This window comes from Mustelus asterias, chromosome 18, assembly GCF_964213995.1.
Source record: "Mustelus asterias chromosome 18, sMusAst1.hap1.1, whole genome shotgun sequence".
Lineage (NCBI taxonomy): Eukaryota > Metazoa > Chordata > Chondrichthyes > Carcharhiniformes > Triakidae > Mustelus > Mustelus asterias.
This window is the reverse complement of record NC_135818.1, coordinates 26,758,450-26,778,834: the sequence shown is the minus strand read 5'-3', so window position 1 is coordinate 26,778,834 and position 20,385 is coordinate 26,758,450. Positions and strand designations below refer to the sequence as shown.

The following is a 20,385-nucleotide window of genomic DNA, read 5'->3' as shown; positions in this document are numbered from 1 at the left end:
TCTCCCGCCATCTCTTTTAGTACATAGGCAATATTGGAAATCAAACAATGTGCTGTGTACTGACTAACTGGATAAGCAGTATCCAGTATCTTGACTTGGAGCAGAGAGTTGTATTAGAGTGCTCTCCCTGTGATTGCTATATAGAGAGCTGTCTTAAAGCAGTGAGTCTGTGCCAGAGGAGAGTGCTCTGAGGTTCCTCTGGGGTAGTTCCCTCCATGCTTGAATCATGAATAAACTATTGTAACCTGTCCCCTGGGCCTCCTATGGTTGGTTGGATGAAGTCCACCACAAACAAAATTATATTTTGAAAACTGAAGTACACAATCGAAGAGTAAACAGATTGCCATTTTTCAACTGTTAATTATGGTAGTTTGAACTATGTTATATCTATTTTGAAACAGAAGTGTATTGTATGCTGTCAAGATACGGCTACCAGATTTATTTAGGATACTATGATAGACATGCTGTATTAAAATTAACTTGTACTGTTTTAGGGCGGTACAAAAAATTTAGACTTCTGTTTGTTGTTAATTTTTCAAACTAGTTTACATTTACTTCTACCCTTATCAGTAACAATGATCTCCATGAGGCTTAACAAGTTGTCCTTCACTGTGTTGGTAGGGCCACAAAGAAATTTGACTCCTGTTAACTTCTAAGGGAAGTGGTATTTGATTATTGCAGGAAATTGAAGAAGACAAAAAAAGGGCAGAACTGGAAGGAATGGCTGTCACCACTCGCAAAAACAGGCCTGAAAATCTTACCATCACTATAACAAAAGCCCCAAATGTAAGTTACGTTTTAGTTGCCAGTCTGTACATTTCTTTATCCTGAAGTACGTGACTATCTAGAATTTTGTGGATGACGCAGGGTATTAGAGGGAGGACAGAGGGGAAAACAATGTATTTGAAGCAATTTGTTGCCATGTACCTATTCCTCAATTTTTCCCTGCCCCTCTAACAAAAGCAAAGATTTATGTCACAGAACTGGAACGATGGACTTTGAACAGTTTTGAGTTGTAAATTAGAACAAACTGTTGTAATCTGTGTATCATGTGAGGAATAACACTGGTTATACTACATTTTAGAAACAAATAATGAAAGAAATTGGCGTTCTAGCCAATTCTCCCACTCCCCAACACACGCACCTCCACACTCCCCATCAATCACACTATCAAGCTGTTTGTGTTGGTAATTGCGTTGAACTTCTTTTGAAATTATGACCACAGCGGATATTATTGCTGAGTAATTCAGACCCCGGAATGATGATTGTTTCAATGATCGTAAACCTTTTTCCACTTGTGAAATGAGGAAGGAGGATGCTAAGAGACTGTTTCAACCTGAGACAATGACTCAGGAGACACCTGCTTGAATTCTTTGAGGACATAACCAGCAAGGTGGTAATGGGGAACCTGTGGATGTGGTATATCTAGACTTTCAAAAGGCGTTTGACAAGGTGCCGCATGAAAGTCTGATCCAGAAGGTGAGATCGCAGAGGACTCGGAGTAGAGTACTAGATTGGATTGAGGATTGGCTGACTGACAGAAAGCAGAGGGTCGGGATAAATGGGTCCTTCTCTGGCTGACTGGCACCTCTAGCAGGGTACCGCAGGGGTCAGTCCTTGGACCTCAACTGTTTACAATCTACATAAATGATTTGCAAGCAGGGACAGAGTGTCACATAGCAAAATTTGCAGATGATACTAAAATAGGTGGGAAAACAGACAGTGAAGAGGATATAAAGATTTTACAGATGGATATAGGCTAGGAGAATGGGCCAAAATTTGGCCGATGGAATTTAATCTGGGTAAGTATGAGGTTATCCATTTGGCGTAAAAATTAATGGCAAATTATTATCTAAATGGAAAGCAGATTCATAATGCATTCAGGCAGAGGGATCTGGGTGTCTTTGTTCATGAATCACAGAAAGTCGGTATGCAGTATGTAAACATGTGATAAAAAAGGCAAATGGGATGTTGGCATTTATTGCAAAGGGACTGGAGTATAAAACTAGAGAAGTGCTGTTGCAATTGTATAGGGTGTTGGTGAGACCACCTCTTTGAGTAGTGTGTCCAGTTTTGGTCTCCTTATTTGAGGAAGGATATAGTGGCATTGGAAGCAGTTCAGAGGAGGTTCACCAGATTGATTCCGGGGGTGAAAGGGTTGATGTATGTGGAGAGATTAAACCGTTTGGGCTTATACTCGCTGGAGTTTAGAAGGATGAGAGGGAATCTGATCAAGGTATATAAAATTTTAAAAGGGATTGACAAAGTAAATGTGAACCAAACATTTCCTCTTATGGGGCAATCTAGAACAAGAGGTTACAGGGAAAAAATCGGACCTCTCAGGGACAAAAGTGGGGAAGTATGCTTAGAGCCCAAAGAAGTAGGGGAGATCCTAAATGAATACTTTGTGTCGGTATTCACAAAGGAGAGGGATGTGTTGACTGGGAGTGTCTCGGAGGGGAGTGTTGAACCGTTGGAGAAAATCTCCATTACAAGGGAGGAAGTGTTAGTTTTTTTTTTAGGGAATATAAAGACTGACAAATCCCCAGGGCCTGATGGAATCTATCCAAGGCTGCTCAGGGAGACAGAGATGAAATCGCTGGGCCTCTGACGCAAATCTTTGTCTCGTCACTGGACACAGGTGAGGTCCCAGAGGATTGGAGGATAGCTAATGTGGTCCCATTATTTAAGAAGGGTAGGAAGGATAACCCGGAAAATTATAGGCCGGTGAGCTTGACGTCCGTGGTAGGGAAGTTGTTGGAGAGGATTCTTTGAGATAGGATGTATGCGCATTTAGAAAGGAATAAACTCATTAACGATGGTCAGCATGGTTTTGTGAGAGGGAGGTCATGCTTCACTAACCTGGTGGAGTTTTTTGAAGAAGTGACTAGAATGGTTGACGAGGGAAGGGCCGTGGATGTCGTCTATATGGACTTTAGTAAAGCGTTTGACAAAGTCCCTCATGGTAGGTTGGTGCAAAAGGTTGGATCTCATGGGATAAAGGGGGAGGTGGCTAGATGGGTGGAGAACTGGCTTGGTCACAGAAGACAGAGGGTGGTAGTGGAAGGGTCTTTTTCCGGCTGGATGCCTGTGACTAGTGGTGTTCCGCAGGGCTCTGTATTGGGACCTCTGCTGTTTGTGATTTATATAAATGATCTGGAAGAAGGTGTAACTGGGGTGATCAGTAAGTTTGCGGACGACACGAAAATGGCTGGACTTGCAGATAGTGAGGAACATTGTCAGAGGCTGGAAATTTGGGCAAAGAAATGGCAGATGGAGTTAAATCCAGATAAATGCGAAATGATGCATTTTGGTAGAACTAACGTAGGGGGGAGCTATATGATAAATGGCAGAACCATAAAGGGTGTAGATACGCAGAGGGACCTGGGTGTGCAAGTCCACAGATCCTTGAAGATGACGTCACAGGTGGAGAAGGTAGTGAATAAGGCATATGGCATGCTTGCCTTTATAGGACGGGGCATAGAGTATAAAAGTTGGGGTCTGATGTTGCAGTTGTATAGAACGTTGGTTCGGCCGCATTTGGAATACTGCGCCCAATTCTGGTCGTCACACTACCAGAAGGACGTGGAGGCTTTAGAGAGAGTGCAGAGGAGGTTTGCCAGGATGTTGCCTGGTATGGAGGGGCTTAGTTATGAGGAGAGATTGGGTAAACTGGGGTTGTTCTCACTGGAAAGACGGAGGATGAGGGGTGACCTAATAGAGGTGTATAAAATTATGAAAGGCATAGATAGGGTGAACGGTGGGAAGCTTTTTCCCAGATCCGTGGTGACATTCACGAGGGGTCATCGGTTCAAGGTGAAGGGGGGGGGGGGGGGGCGGTTTAACCCGGATATCAGGAGGATGTATTTTACACGGAGGATGGTGGGGGCCTGGAATGCGCTGCCGGGCAAGGTGGTGGAGGCGGACACACTGGGAACGTTTAAGACTTATTGAGATAGCCACATGAACGGAGTGGGAATGGAGGGATACAAAAGAATGGTCTCGTTTGGACCAGGGAGCGGCGCGGGCTTGGAGGGCCGAAGGGCCTGTTCCTGTGCTGTATTGTTCTTTGTATAGGTTGAGAGGCGGTAGATTTAAAACTGAGATGAGGAGGAAATACTTCTTGCAGAGGGTGGTGAATTTGGGGAACTCACTGCCCCATAGCATGGTGGAGTCTGAATTGTTGAATGGTTTCAAGAGGGAGATAGATATATTTCTAATAAAAAATGGGATAAAGGGATATGGGGAACAGGTGGGGTGGTGGATTTGAGACCAGGGAGAGATCAGCCATGATCTGATTGAATGGCGGGGCAGGCTCGAAGTGCTGAATTTGCCTACTTCTGTCCCTTGAGACAATAGAATCTATAATTAGGGTATGAGAGGGACGAAAGTCAATGGCTTAGTCTTCCCAACGTTTAGTGGGATGAAATTATAGCTCATCCAAGATTGAATGTCTGACAGGTTTACAATGTGGAAGTGTAGATACAGAAAAAGTTTGTTGAACAACTTCATAGAACTGTACAGCACAGACGAAAGACCTTTATCCCATCATCCTTGTTCCTGCTCCTTTAAAGATCTATCCAATTAGTCCCATTTCCTTTTTTTTTAGTTTTGCTAAAGCATAGATGCTTTCTACAGTGCATCTGTAAAACATTTACTCTGTGCAAAACCATTTTCAACAGGCATTAAATCCCCCCTGCACCATCTTTGTTTTATGGAGAGCAATCTCAGCTTCGCCAGTCTCTTCACAAGCGCAGTTTACACTATTCCCATCTATCTCCTTGCAGGACAAGCTGGCTCACAATAAAAGGAGAGAGTACAGGCACGTGGAATTATACCTGAGCTCACCGTTTGAGGAGAGCACCCCAGAGCTTTCCAGGGAGGAACAGGACCGCTGGGGGTGGGGTGGGTGCATGAGGAAAATGTGAGGACTCCATAGCTGATGCTGCTCTGCAGCTGAATGCGGCAGCCAGGCCAAGCATTTGCCACTGCCACTCAAGTCTGAAAAGTTGTGGAAACAAAAAGTGGATTGGTTGCAGTGATGTGAAAAAGGCAGTTTGTTTCGGAAAGCATGGTCCATGTGGCTAGGAAAGCATATCATCATGTGATACATAAGGTGGAAGATGGGGAGTAGAGTAGAAGAAGATGAGTGGAAGTCCAAGGAAGAAGGGATAGCTCAGAATCTGACACAGATAATGTAGTGTTTGGGTAGAAATAGAGTATTCAGATAATAGAGCAGATCCAGATCAACAACCAAAAATCTGCTCATTGTCACAGGTTTGTGTGCATTGTTACATAAGGTGGGCTATGTGTCATTTTGGGTGAGAAGAGGAGAGTAGCTGGCTGGTAGCATCGGCAACATATCTCACCATATTTTCAGATACTTAAGGAAAAAAATGTTTTTTGCGTGAGTTTTACTCTGATTTGCCTGCCCTAGTATCACTTGAACTTTTCATTTGGGATGGCACTCCATTTAAATGCCTCCCAGCACCTGCTCTAAGTCCAGTCAGGAGGATGGCTGCAAGGAAGACAGCACCAGGTTCTTGGAGGAAGCACTGAACTAGAATGCTGGATAGGGTGAAGTGGAAGTGGGACCTCCTCTACTCTCAGTTGAGAAGAAGACCTATGAGCAAGCTCACCAACCCGACATGGCGGCAGTGGAAGTGCTGGCAAGCACAAGCTCATTGTATTAGAGGATGGGAATCCAGTGCAGAAAGAAGCTGAATTTCTACCTCCTTGCGGCCATCTCCACTCTTCCCATCTCTCAACACTCACCACTCACGCACCTGTCACTCTTCCACTGGGAACCTATTCACTGCCAGTACATGGGGCCTCATCCTCTCACACACCTCCTTGTCTCTCCTCATCACGTCCTTGCTCTCATTGACCAACCACGCATACCAGGCATCTTTTCAATCTGACGTGGCACGTGTCCTGTTTGCACTGTCCCCATCTGTCTCCTTGCAGGACAAGCTGACTCTCAATAAAAAGGAGAGAGCACAGGCCTGTGGTGTTAGCCTGAGCTGAAAATTCTCTTGCTGATTAAGGAGAGAACCCTAGAACTCGCCAGGAAGGAACAGGACTACTACGCTGAGAGCGAGGTGGGTGCAAGAGGAAAATGTGAGAAATAATGCATTCATCTATCCTGTCAGCCTCACTTGAGTTCAGTCCCTTCTGTCCTAATTCTCCTGCCGCGCTAATGCCCATCTCACTTCTTGTGCAGATAAAGCAGTTGAGCAGCCTGGCCCGCCCCAGTAATCCACTGGAGACCACCAAGGAGAGTAGTTCCGAAATGGATTTTTGGATGTTCACTTGGAGGAGGCACCCTCCACCACTGCAGAGACTCTTACCTTAATGGGAATAATTAGTAGGCTGCTGGGTCACTCACTGGTGTGCGCATCACTTCTGATGATCCACAGCTGGTGGAGGCAAAAGTGTTCCAGGGATCCACTATTCAGAGGACTACTGGAGGCTAGGACATGGTGGCACAGTGGTTAGCACTGCTGCCTCACATCGTCAAGGAACCCAGGTTCGATTCCGGCCCTGGGAGACTCTGTGTAGAGCTTGCACTCTTTCCCCCAAGTCTGCGAGGGTTTCCTCCAGTGCTCTGGTTTCCTCCTATGCTCCAGATATTAGGTGGATAGGCTGTGTGTAGGTTAGGTGGATTAGCCATGATAAATGCATGGGGTTATAGGGATAGGGCAGAAGGGGAGGCCTGGATGGGATGCTCTTTCGGAGAGTCAGTGCCAACTCAATGGGCTGGCTGGTGTCTTTCTGCACTATAGGGATTGTATAGTTCTATGACACTGAGCCCCAGTCAGATGACGTGCCCCTGGACCCAGTCATCCCTTAGCTGCTGGAGCTACAAAGGCAGGACATTAGGAAGGAATGTCAGCTACGCTTCTTGGATTGCAAGACCGATTGGAAGAGTCTCAATGCTTTATGTGCAAGGAGATTGTGCCGGCACTCCAAGACACCACTGGTGGAGACTTTGGTACAGGACATTCACTCCATGGCGGGGGTGTCCACTCCACACTTCAGACCATGAATGCTGTGGTGCAGGCACTTGTGGGCATCCATGAGTGCCAGTACCGGAGGATGGCTGGGCTTCTGGATCTCATTCCAGCTGACCTTCTATTCCATGGGGGAACCCAGGGGGTGTCCAGCCCATCTGACTCCCCTCTTCCTGTGATCAACACAGCTCCAGCCCTGCAGACCTAGGAGGGTGGCACCACCACACGTTTGCCAAAAAGCAAGCTGGGCACTCATGTTCTGGCCCTCTGGAAGATGCCTAGCAAGATCACCTCGGGCAGCAGAGTGTGGCAGACAGCAGGCCACCTCCATCTCAGATGTAGATCCTGGGAGAACTGCAAAATGTTGCGGCAGGATTAGATAGGTAAAGAAATTATAATATCACAATGTGGGCACGGGTGATTTTAGGCATTTTTACATCTTGCGCACTTGTGTTAGTATGTGAGCACCTATGTTTTGTATTAAAAATCACTTGTTGCACCTCTTTGTGCCTCCCCACTCTCATTTGATTGCTGCATGCCCTGCCATTTGCCATGTAATGGCTGGATGCCCACTAACATTGCCATCACCATCTCTTGTCTGCAAGTATGTTAGATTGGTTGGCCTCCACTCACACTAACAGGAGACCATGATGCAAGTACCATCCTGCTAACAAGGAGCTCCAGACATTGGTTTGCATTGGCACCTAAGGAGGTGCTTGCAACAGCAAAGAGGGTCAGTCTGCATATCATCGCCCTAAGATTACCCTGGTCAGTGGGAGTTCACAAGGTGCCTCAATTCGGCAGGAATCACACATTTGCAGTAGATCATTGAGGAGCAATGCTCTGTCCTCATTGCAAGTCATCATTACCCTTCTGCATTATATGGGCCATAGACAACCTTCCCATTGGCAGGAACAATCTCAGAGCCATAGCTTCACTGGCACTACATTGTGAGAAAGTGCCACTTCCCATGATGTGACCTCAGTGACCACCCTAGTCCTGGATATCATTGAAGAAAGAAGCTATCCTGGCATCTCGAGCTCTCAGCTCTCCTCCTCATTCAGGCCCTCGCCTTCTACCAATGGCTTTCCTCTGCTTCCTCCTGGAAGTACTCCTCAGTGCCCTTCTCTGCGTTGTTCTCATCAGAAGAGATGTGCCGTTCATCTATCTATCTCCATGCTGCCATGCCTCCATATTAAACTTAACAGCATCAGATAATCTTACTAGCAGACTGCCTTCCACTAGCCTTGTATTGTGGACTCCCACCTATCCACCCAGCGCAGGTCCTTCAGCTGCGGATTCCAGCCTCAGGGTGGGTGAGATCTATTAGTGGCTTTGTTGCCCCCCTCATTGAAAATATCCCAGAATGTACCCTGTCAAAGTCTTGCCAATGGTGCAACCACCCAGGCTTGGGATTCTGTCTTAGGGTTCCACTCAACCATCGCAACAAAGGAGCCCTACTGCTGTGGGGCTGCTCTCCTGGGCCTCAGCTCCTCCTCCCAACAAGAGTATCTTGAAAAATTACCTGAAAAATCATAATATTCTTCCTAAAGTATAATGCTCAGAATTGGAGAAAATACTCCAGCCTAACAACTATTTTCTAAAGGTTTAACGTAATTTCTATTCTTTTGTACTCTGGCAGAATTTTACGAGGTTTTTTCTAAGTGATGGGCACGTGTGAAACTGGGAGAGTTGCAGATCCGTTTTTTGGGCGTGTTTCTTATGCACTCTGCCATTAAAACTTTGGGCAAGTCTATTTCTCGCTACAGAAGGCAATGGGCAGGGCTTAACATGCCAGACAGCCTATAGAGATATTGTACATGTGCAGGCCTCTGCTGCACATGTGCATTAACAGTAGCAGGGATCTGACAGACAAAGAGAGCTGTTAGGCTACTGCAGGCAGCCTCAGTTAGTGGGCTGAGATGTAGTGGGTATTGCCCAGGTGCCAAACTGGCATTGTCAAGCTACTAGGGTGGCACAGCCCAAGGGGCACCCCCTCGATCTTCCCGGGAGGGGGGGGCCTCAATGGCCTCCGGCTCCACCAGTGTGGCCAACATGACTGTTCCCTGTTCATGGGGAGCAGGTGTTTTTGTTGCCAGAGAGAACCTCTCCCAACGAGGCCATGAAGGCAAGTGAGCCTGGATGATTGAGTGCTGGGCTCGCTAAACGCATTCAAAACTCTATTTTAATAAATTTGAATAAATTAACCAACCCCTCACGCATTCCTGGCAAGAGACCGACTGCACTGGAAATCTGGGTGTCGTAAAATTGCAGTGGTCATGAAAACCGGCGTCATTCGCACTCGCTGCTTCACGCCAGATTTTACAGCATGTTCCCTCTGCAAAACGGGCATAAAGCGGCAGTAAAATTCTGCCCCAAGTCTCTTAATGAAACCAAGGATCTCATTTTATCTTATTTTAAAAGCCTTTTTTCCTGCTGCCTTCAAGAATTTATGTATGTATCTCCAGGTGTCTGTGTTCCTATATTCCCTTTCACATTGTACCATTAAGTTTATACTGCCCCCCCTTCATTCTTGCTGCCAAAATGTCTCACTTCAAATTCCTCTGCTTTAAGTTTCATCTACAATATGTCTGCCCTTTTCATCAATACGTCTGTCCTCCTGCGGTCTGTTATTCCAAGTTTCATGTTGTCTGCAACATTTGAAATTATGCCCTGTATGTCCAAGATGTATATGTCAGAAAGTACAGCTGTACTAATAAACTCTGGAGAGCAACACTGTATACCTTCAGTTTTGCTAACAAGTCTATTATGTGATGCTCTAATGTACAGTTTTTGAAAGCCCGTATATTCAGCATCAAATTCTCTAACCTTCATTAGTTTTCTCTGTTACAATTTCAAATAACTCAATCGAGTTTGTTAAACGCAAATCATATTTAACAAAACCGGGCTGGCTTTCATTTTTTTGACCCCTACTTTTCCAAATGCTAGTCATTTGTCCCAGATTCTTGCCTCTAAAGATTTCCCTACCATCAACATGAGGCTGACTGACCTGTAATTGCCATGTTTATGCCTTTTTCCCCTTTATTGAACAGGTTAACATTTCTAATTGTCCCCTTCTCTGACACCAAGCAGGATTAGGAAATTGCAGTTCGCACCCCTGCAATTTCCACCCTTTTCTCAGAAACCTAGGATGCATCAGTATCTTTTTTTAAAATCCATACTTCATGGATTTAACTTGATTATATATTATAAATCTTACATTTGTTATAAGTCTTCATTTTCTATTTTAATTTAAATTCCCTCGTTTTCATAGGTACATATAGCACAGGAGACCATCTGATCTTGGGAGATGGGTCATTCTTAATCCCAAAAGACCATTTTTTTTTTGTCCATGTACCTCATTCTCAAGTACCTGCCCAACTCTTAGAATTATTCATGGAACCAGCTTCCACCACCTTTTGAGATCTGACAACTGAGTGAAAAAAGATTATCTTCATCTGATCCCCTTAAGATATTTGTGCCAATTATTTTAAATCTGTGACCTCTGGTTATATATGTACTAACCAGAGGTAAAGCTATTATCTGTTCCATCAGAAGCCCTGATCATCTTTAAGGAAACATGTAAATGAGTTAGAAGCAATTCAGAGAAGGATTATTAGACCAAATACTGGGAATGGGTTGGTTGACTTATGCTGAAAGGTTGGGTTTGTGTCCACTGGAGTTCAGAAGAGTAAGAGGTGACTTGATCGAAGCCTTTAAGACCCTGAGGAGTATTGGCAAGGTGGATGTGTGTGGATGTTTCCTCATGTCAGAGAATCTAAAACTAGGGATCATTGTTCAAAAATAAAGCATCACTCATTTAAGATGGAGATGAGGAGAAAATGTTTTCTCTGGGCAATAAATGCTGGCCAGCCAGCAACACCCATCCGTGAATGAATGAATAAAAATTGAGTGTGCCTGGAACATACTCTCTCAAAAGGCAGTGGAAGCAGAATCTTTGAATAGTTTTAAGGCAGCGCTAGATAGGTTCTTGATTAACAAGGGGATGAAAGGTTATGAAGGTAGGCAAAATGTGGGGTTGAAGTTACAAACAGATCAGCCATTATCTTATTGAGTGACAGAGTCGGCTGGAGTGGCCTACTCCTGCTCCTAATTCATATGTTCGTATGCAACGTTAAACAAATTTTGTTTCATTTGTAATAAAGGCAATGTAGTAATTGTGGGGGATTTTAATCTTACTAACTGAACAATTTTAATTGGCCAAGGCGTTCTGGAAAATGAGTTTGTAGAATGCTTTTGTGACAGTTTCTTGGAACACTATGTTGTGGAACCAACTAGGGATCAAGGTATTTTTTGATTTGATTTATTATTGTCACATGTATTGGTATGCAGTGAAAAGTATTGTTTCTTGCGCACTATGCAGACAAAGCATACTGTTCATAGAGAAGGAAAGGAGAGAGTGCAGAATGTAGTGTTACAGTCATAGCTAGGGTGTAGAGAAAAATCAACTTAATGCAAGGTAGGTCCATTCAGAAGTCCGATGGCAACAGGGAAGAAGCTGTTCTTGAGTCAGTTGGTAGGTGTCCTCAGACTTTTTGTATCTTTTTCCCGATGGAAGAGAGTATGTCCGGGGTGCGTGGGGTCCTTGATTATGCTGGTTGCTTTTCTGAGGCAGCGAGAAGTGTAGACAATGTCAGTGGGTGGGAGGCTGGTTTGAGTGATGGACTGGGCTTCGTTCACAACCCTTTGTGGTTTCTTGCGGTCTTGGATAGAGCAAGAGCCGTGCAAACTGTGATTCAACCAGAAAGAATGCTTTCTTTGGAAAGCATTTTTGCATCTAGTATTGTCTCTGAAGGGAAGTTAGTAATCTCTAAAAGATCTTCAAGGAAATAACGATTGTGATACAATTTGATTTCGCATTAAGTTTGAAAGCAATCTATTTAAATCACATACACAAATTTTAAACTTAATCAAAGCCATTATGCAGATATGAGGGCAGAGGTGGTTAAGGCTGATTGAGTAAATCAACTAAAAGGTATGGTGGTAAATAATCAGTGGGAAACGTTTCCAAGAAATAATTCAAAATGTTGAACTATATTGCATTCCATATGAAGCAAAAAATCAGCAAGCCCGATCCATTATTGACTTACTAAGGAGGTAAAGGGTAGTATTAGTTTAAAATAAGAGGCCTGAAATATTGCAAAGAATAGTCAAAAGTCTGAGGATTTAAAGTCTTTTAGAAACCAGAAATCATCAAAAAGTTAATGAAAATGGAAAAATAGAATGAGTGAACTAGCCAGAAATATAAAACTGATTGTAAGAGCTTTCACACATTTATTAAAAGGACATCAGCTTAAATAAATGTTGCTCCCTTAGAAGCAGGAGGAATTAAAAGGGACTAAAATCTGACATCTCTAAGAACTACGTCCAAGGGTTTGATAAGAGATTGCTGCAGAAATAGTGAGATTTTATTTTCAAGATCCTGGAATGGTCCCAGTGGATTGAAGTTAACGAATGGAACACTGCCATTCAAGAAAGAAGGGAGAGAAAACTAGGAACCAGCCTGGCATCACTTATCAGGAAAGTGCTGGAATCTATTATTAAAGCCTTGTGACTAATAAATAAACTTTAAAAAACTTCAAAAGAGTTTTAACTTAGAAAATGATAGCACCATCAGACAAAAGCAACATTGTTTTCCGAGTCATAGAGGTTTACAGCAAGGAAACAGGCCTTTTGGCCCAACTTGTCCATGCCGCCCTTTTTTTTTATAACCCCTAAACTAATCCCAATTGCCCGCATTTGGCCCATATCCCTCTATACCCATCATACCCATGTAACTATCTAAATGCTTTTTAAAAGATAAAATTGTACCCGCCTCTACTACTACCTCTGGCAGCTTGTTCCAGACACTCACCATCCTCTGTGTGAAAAAATTGCCCCTCTGGACATTTTTGTATCTCTCCCCTCTCACCTTAAACCTATGCTCTCTAGTTTTAGACTCCCCTACCTTTGAGAAAAGATATTGACTATCTACCTTATCTATGTCCCTCATTATTTTATAGACCTCTATAAGGTCACCCCTCAGTATCCTATGCTCCAGAGAAAAAAGTCCCAGTCTATTCAGCCTCTCCTTATAACTCAATCCATCAAGTCCCGGTAGCATCCTAGTAAATCTTTTCTGCACTCTTTTTCTAATTTAATAATATCCTTTCTATAATAGGGTGACCAGAATTGCACACAGTATTCCAAGTGTGGTCTTACCAATGTCTTGTACAACTTTAACAAGACGTCCCAACTCCTGTATTCAATGTTCTGACCGATGAAACCAAGCATGCCAAATGTCTTCTTCGCCACTCTGTCCACCTGTGACTCCACTTTCAAGGAGCTATGAACATGTACTCCTAGATCTCTTTGTTCTGTAACTCTCCCCAGCGCCCTACCATTAACTGAGTAAGTCCTGCCCTGGTTCAATCCACCAAAATGCATCACCTCACATTTGTCTAAATTCAACTCCATCTGCCATTTGTCAGCCCACTGGCTCAATTGATCTAAATCGTTACTCCACCATTGTTCCTAAGTCAAATCCTGGAACTCCCTTTCTAACAGCATTTGGGATGTACCTATGGTACATGGTCTTCAGCAGTTCAAGAACGCAGCTTGCTATCATCTTCTCGACAATTGGGGCTGGGCAATAAATGCTGGTTGAACCAATGATGACCACATCCCCATGAATGAATAACAAGTGTTACTGTCAGTCTGTATTAGGATAATTAAGTCCTGCATTATCGCAACTCTATAGTTCTTGCATCCATCTTTCATCTGTAAATAGTTAAAACTCCTAAATTCTACAATAGGATGAAGATTTCTTTAATTGGGTGGAATAAAAATTTTGCAATTTGTGCCTTTCCCTAAGCTTGCTCTTTCATAGCTACAAGCTCTATAATCTAGGCCTATTCTGTGATTGGGCAGGGTTTTCTATAACTGGGTAAAGTAAAGTTTTTTTAAAAAAGTTTATTTACTAGTCACAAGTAAGGCTTACATTAACACTGCAATGAAGTTACTGTGAAATTCCCCTAGTCACCACAGTCCCGTGCCTGTTTGGGTTAATTCACCTAACCAGCACGTCTTTCAGACTGTGGGAGGAAACTGGAGCACCCGGACGAAACCCACGCAGACACGGGGAGAATGTGCAAACTCCACACAGACAGTGACCCAAGCCGGGAATCTAACCCGGGTCCCTGGCACAGTGAGGCAACAGTGCTAACCACTGTGCTGCCCATAGTTTAGTGCAACCAGAGACTGGGGTCACAAGTTTATGGCATGTGCATAGATGGCAGGTTTGGCCTTCCCCAATGATTAGCTGTAGGAATTTCTGCCTCATCCGACACTAGATTTCATACAAGGAATTTGACAAAAAAGCAGTGGATGGGCTAAGAGAGCTGATAAGGAGCTGGAACTAGAGGTGATCGCGATACTTTGAATGGAGTCACCATGATGCATCATGTACACAAGATTGAGAGGGCAAAGGATCGATTCCTAAGGTACTCCAGGGTGATAACTGGGAAGAGAAACCATTGTTGGCGATGCTCTGAAACAACAACTAAATAGGTAAGGTATTTGAGTTATGACCGGGATGGGAGAAGTGTGCCCTTTCCCGAGCCCCACTACTCAGGTCGCACCATAAGCATAAATGTTTAATTTGCTCGACAAAATGGTCAATCATTTACTTTCACTATTGTTGTACCCAGAATAAAAGCGACTTTAGGCTTCTTTCAATAAACTCAACATGATTGATTAATTATGAAACAAAACTTATTTTTAAAAACAAGTTGCAGCAGCTGATTACCATGCAATTTGTAATCCAGAAGTGTAACTATACCCCTTTAAATCCCAACATACATACACAAACAAAGAAGGTCTTTGCCGATATGAGCAAAATACTACAGATGCTGGAAATCTGAAATAAAGACAGGAAATGATGGATAAACTCAAGTCTGGTGGCATCTGAAGGCAGTGAAAGCCTTAACATTTTGAGTCCATATGACTCTTCAGAGCTTAAGAGGGGTAGAAATGTGATAGATTTTAAAGTAGGACAGGGGGATGGAGAAGGTGAAGCAGAATAGAAGATCAGATAGGTGGGGGCTATTGACAAACATTTCATGGACACTAGAAAAAGGGAGTGTTGATGGTGGGAATAAGGACAAAAAATGGTGTTGATAGTGGCATAAAGGTAAGATAGCAGAATGTTCTATTAAAATAAAGGTTAGTGCTCAGTGAAAGCAAAACTAAAGAACAAGGGGGATGGGGGTCAAGGAGTCAAGATGGGAGGTGAAAGCTCAGAGTCTAAAGTTGTTGAACTTGATGTTGAGCCCAGAAGGCTGTTGCGTGCCTAATCAGAAGATGAGGTGTTTTCCCTCTAGTTTGCTTTGGTCGTTACTGGAGCATTGCAAGGAAAGGGATGAGAGCAAGATGGTGAGTTGAAATGGCAAACGACAGGAAGATTGGGGTCATGCTTGTGGACTGAACTAAGGCATTCAGTAAAGCAGTCAACCAGTCTTCATTTAGTCTCCCCAGCATAGAGCAGACCCCATTGGGAGCAGTGTTGCATTTTCTGCAATTGCATGGGAAGAGGATGAAGGGTTGGGGACAAAGGAGAAATGAGCCAGCGTGTCGTGGAGGAAGTGGTCCCTGCAGTTTGCTGACTCAATGTGTAGAAGATGTGTTTCGTGGTGGTATTATGCTGGAGTTGGCAGAGGATGATCCTTTGAATGCAGAGGCTGGTGAGGTGAAAAGTGAGGACAAAAGGGCCCATTCATTCTTCTGGGAGGAAAGAAAAGGTTGAGGGCAGAGGTAGCAGGATTAGGCTATTGAGTTGGATGATCAGCCATGATCGTAATGAATGGCGGAGCGGGTGCGAAGGGCCAAATGGTCTTCTCCAGCTCCTATTTTCTGTGTTTCTATGTACCGGAGATGAGTTGGCTATGGTTGAGTGTCCTGTCAACCTGTCCTGTCCTGTCTCGGGAAGGGGGAGGTGGAGAGAGAGTTGCAGAGAAGGAAGATATGTCAGTGTCAGAAGCACCAGTTTTGAAGATGGCATCATCGGAACAGATGCGACAGAGATGGAGAAGCTGGAAGAATGGGATGTAGTCCCTACAGGAAATGAGGTTTGAGGAACTGTAGTCGAGGTTGCTGTGGGAGTCAGTGGACCTGTAATGAATATTGGTGGTCAGTCTATCACCAGAAATGGAGATGGAGAGGTCAAGGAGAGGAAGTGTTGGAGATGAACCATGTGAAAGAGAGGTAGATATTGAAAGAAAATCAATACCAGACAATATATACCAGACAATAACACATGACAGGTTTGATAACAAAGTCAGGGTTGAACTTGAGAGAACACAGATGCAGCAAATTTAGGAGACAGATTGGAGTGAGTGAGAATGGCAGTGAAATTGAGAGGGCTGAGGTTGTGCCAGCAGTTTTCAATGAAATGGTCAAGAACAGGTAGGAGGCCACAGAAGGAGGGTTTCAGATAGAGGGAGAAGACTGGAGGCAAGTGAAAAAATCCGTTGAACAGGGAGAGGACTCTAGCCCAAAGAGATAAGCATGAGGATGAAGGCGACGGAAGAAGAGTTCAACATTGTGTTGACTCTAAAATTCATTATGCTCCTTCACTAACATCCTTTAGGGAAGGAAATCTGCCATCCTTATCCTGGTCTTACCTGGCAAACCACTCAGTTGTACCAATTGCTACAAAGTCAATAAAAAGGAATTAAACTAGATGCGCCACCAGACATCAACTCAGGCACCGGAAAAGCCAATGGCAAAACAAATGCCCCTGTCGACCCTGCAGAGTCCTCCTTAATACTATCTGGGGGTTAGTGCCAAAATTGGAAGCTGTCTCATTGATTAGTCAAGCAACAGTCATACCTTACAGATAACACCCCAGACACCACCATTACCATCCCTGGACATGTCCTGTCCCACCGGCAGGACAGACACAGCAGAAGTGGCAGCACAGTGGTATACAGTTGGGAGGTAGTTGTCCTGGAAGCCCTCAACATTGACTCTGGACCCCAGTAAGTCCCATGGCTTCAGATTAAAGTTTATTTATTAGTAGCACAAGTAGGCTTACATTAACACTGCAATTAAGTTACTGTGGAAATCCCCTAGTCGCCACACTCCAGCGCTTGTTTGGATATACTGAAGGAGAATTTAGCATGGTCAATGCACCTAACCAGCACATCATCCAGACTGAGAGGAACTGGAGCACCCAGAGGAAACCCGTGCGGATTCCGCACAGACAGTGACCTAAGCCGTGAATCAAACCTGGCTCCCTGGCACTGTGAGGCAGCAGTGCTAACCATTGTGCCACCCCCAACATGGCCAAGGAAACCTCATAGTGGTTACCATGTACCTTCCTCCTTCGGCTGATGAATCAGTACTCCACAATGTTGAACAAGACTTGGGAGGCACCTGAGGGTGTCAAGAATAGAATCCCTACAGAGCAGAAAGAGGCCATTTGGCCCATCGAGCCTGCACCGACCACAATCCCACCCAGGCCCTATCCCCATATATTTTACCCATTAATCCCTCTAACCTACGCATCCCTGGACACTAAGGGGCAATTTAACATGGTCAATCAACCTAACCTGCACATCTTTGGACAAGGGCACAAAATGTACTCGGGGTAGGGGATTTCAGTGTCCACCACCAAGAATGGCTTGGCAGCAGCACTACTGATCGAGATGGTTGGTCCCTAAAGGATATAACTGCTAGACTGAGTCTGCAGCAGGTGGTGAGGGAACCAACAAGAGGGAAAAACATACTGGGCCTCATCCTTACCAATCTGCTGGCTGCAGGTGCATCTGTCGACGACCGTATCGGTAAGAGTGACCGTCGCACAGTCCTTGTGGAGACAAAGTCCCACCTTCACATTGAGAATAAACTCCATCGTGTTATGTGGCATGGTCACCTTGCCTAATGGGATAGACTTCGAACAGATCTAGCATCTCAAGACTGGGCATCCATGAGATGTTGTGGGCCATCAACAGCAGCGGAACAATACTCCAGCACAATCTGCAACCTCATGGCCTGGCATATCCCCCACTCAACCGTTACCATCAAGCCAGGAGATCAACCCTAGTTCAATGGAGAGTGCAGGAGGGCCATAAGACCATAAGACATAGGAGCGGAAGTAAGGCCATTCGGCCCATCGAATCCACTCCACCATTCAATCATGGTTGATTTCAACTCCATTTACCCGCTCTCTCCCCATAGCCCTTAATTCCTCGAGAAATCAAGAATTTATCAATTTCTGTCTTGAAGACGCTCAACGTCTCGGCCTCCACAGCCCTCTGTGGCAATGAATTCCACAGACCTACCACTCTCTGGCTGAAGAAATTTCTCCTCATCTCTGTTCTAAAGTGACTCCCTTTTATTCTAAGGCTGTGCCCCCGCGTCCTAGTCTCCCCTGCTAATGGAAACAACTTCCCTACGTCCATCCTATCTAAGCCGTTCATTATCTTGTAAGTCTCTATCAGATCTCCCCTCAACCTCCTAAACTCCAATGAATATAATCCCACGATCCTCAGACGTTCATCGTATGTCAGGCCTACCATTCCTGGGATCATCTGTGTGAATCTCCGCTGGACCCGCTCCAGTGCCAGTATGTCCTTCCTGAGGTGTGGGGCCCAAAATTGCTCACAGTACTCCAAATGGGGCCTAACCAGTGCTTTATAAAGCCTCAGAAGTACATCCCTGCTTTTGTATTCCAAGCCTCTGGAGATAAATGACAACATTACATTTGCTTTCTTAATTACGGACTCAACCTGCAAGTTTACCTTTAGAGAATCCTGGACTAGGACTCCCAAATCCCTTAGCATTATGTCAGGAGCAGCACCAAGCATACCTAGGAATGAGGTGTCAACCTAGTGAAGCTACCAAACAGGACTACTTGCATGCCAAATGGCATAAACAGTAAGTGATAGACAGAGCTAAGTGATCCCACAACCAACGGATCAGATCCAAGCTCTGCAGTCCTGCCACATCCAGTCGAGAACGGTGGTGGGCAATTAAACAACTCACTGGAGGAGGAGGCTCCACAAATATCCCCATCCTCAATGATGGAGGAGCCCAGCATGTCAGTGCAAAAGATAAGGCTGAAGGATTTGCAGAAATCTTCAGCCAGATGTGCCGAGTGGATGATCCATCTCGGCCTCCTCCACAATCCCAATTGTGGTCCCCAACATCTCAGATGCCAGTCTCCAGCCAATTCGATTCACTCCATGTGATATCAAGAAAAAGTTGGAGGCACTGCATGCTGCAAAGGCAATGGCCTTAATAATATTCCGGCAATAGTACTGAAGACTTGTGCTCCAGAACTTGCCGCTCCCCTAGCCAAGCTCTTCCAGGACAGTTACAACACTGGTATCGACCCAATAATGTGGCAAATTGCCCAGGTATGTCCTGTACACACACAGTAGGATAAATCCAACTTGGCCAACTACTACTCCATCAGTCTAATCTCGATCATCAGTAAACTGATGATCATCAGTGCTATCAAGCAGCACCTGCTCAGCAATAACGTACAAAGTGACGCCCAGTTTGGGTTTCGCCACGATCACTCAGATCCTGTCCTCATTACAGCCTTGTTCAAACGTGGACAAAAGAGCTGAATTCCAGAGGTGAGGTGAGAGTGATGGTTCCCTTGACATCAAGGCCGCATTCGACCGAGTGTGGCATGAAGGAGCCCTAGCAAAACTGGAATCAATGGGTATCAGGGTTGAAATCATACTTGGTACGTGGCAAGATGATTGTGGTTGTGGAGGGTCAGTCAGCTCAGCTCCGGAACACCTCTGCAGGAATTCTTCAGGATAGTGTCCTAGGCCCAACCATCTTCAGCTGCTTCATCAATGACCTCCCCTACGTCATAAGGTCAGAAGTGGGGATGTTTGCTGATTGCACAATGTTCAGCACCATTTGCAACTCCTCAGATACTGAAGCAGTCCATGTTCAAATGAAACAAGATCTGGACAATATCCAGGCTTGGGCTGACAAGTGGCAAGTAATATTCAGAACACACAAATGCCAGTCAACGACCATCACCAGTGAGATACTCTAACCACCGCCCCTTGACATTCAATGGTGTTACCGTCACTGAATCCCCCACTGTCAACATCCTTGGGGTTATCGTTGACCAGAAACTCAACTGGACTTGCCACATAAACAAGTAGCTACAAGATTAAGTCAGAGGCTAGTAATACTGCGGCGCGTAACTCACCTCCTGACTCCCCATTGCCTGTCCACCATCTACAAGACACAAGTCTGGAGTGTGATGGAATACTCCCCACTTGTGTGGATGGGTGCAGCTCCAACAACATTCGAGCTTGACACCATCCAGGGACAAAGCAGC

At 44.7% G+C, this 20,385-nt stretch overlaps 1 protein-coding gene across 22 annotated transcripts in view; it reads left to right on the top strand.

Moving 5' to 3' along the window:
* The window catches only part of LOC144507030 (uncharacterized), a 276,508-nt gene that overhangs the window by 45,338 nt on the left and 210,785 nt on the right, over positions 1-20,385 (top strand). For all 22 annotated transcript variants that reach the window (XM_078233599.1, XM_078233590.1, XM_078233584.1 and 19 more), the window contains one exon: positions 682-786. In XM_078233599.1, coding sequence (XP_078089725.1) covers positions 682-786 — 105 coding nt within the window. The remainder of the gene's footprint in view (positions 1-681; positions 787-20,385) is intronic.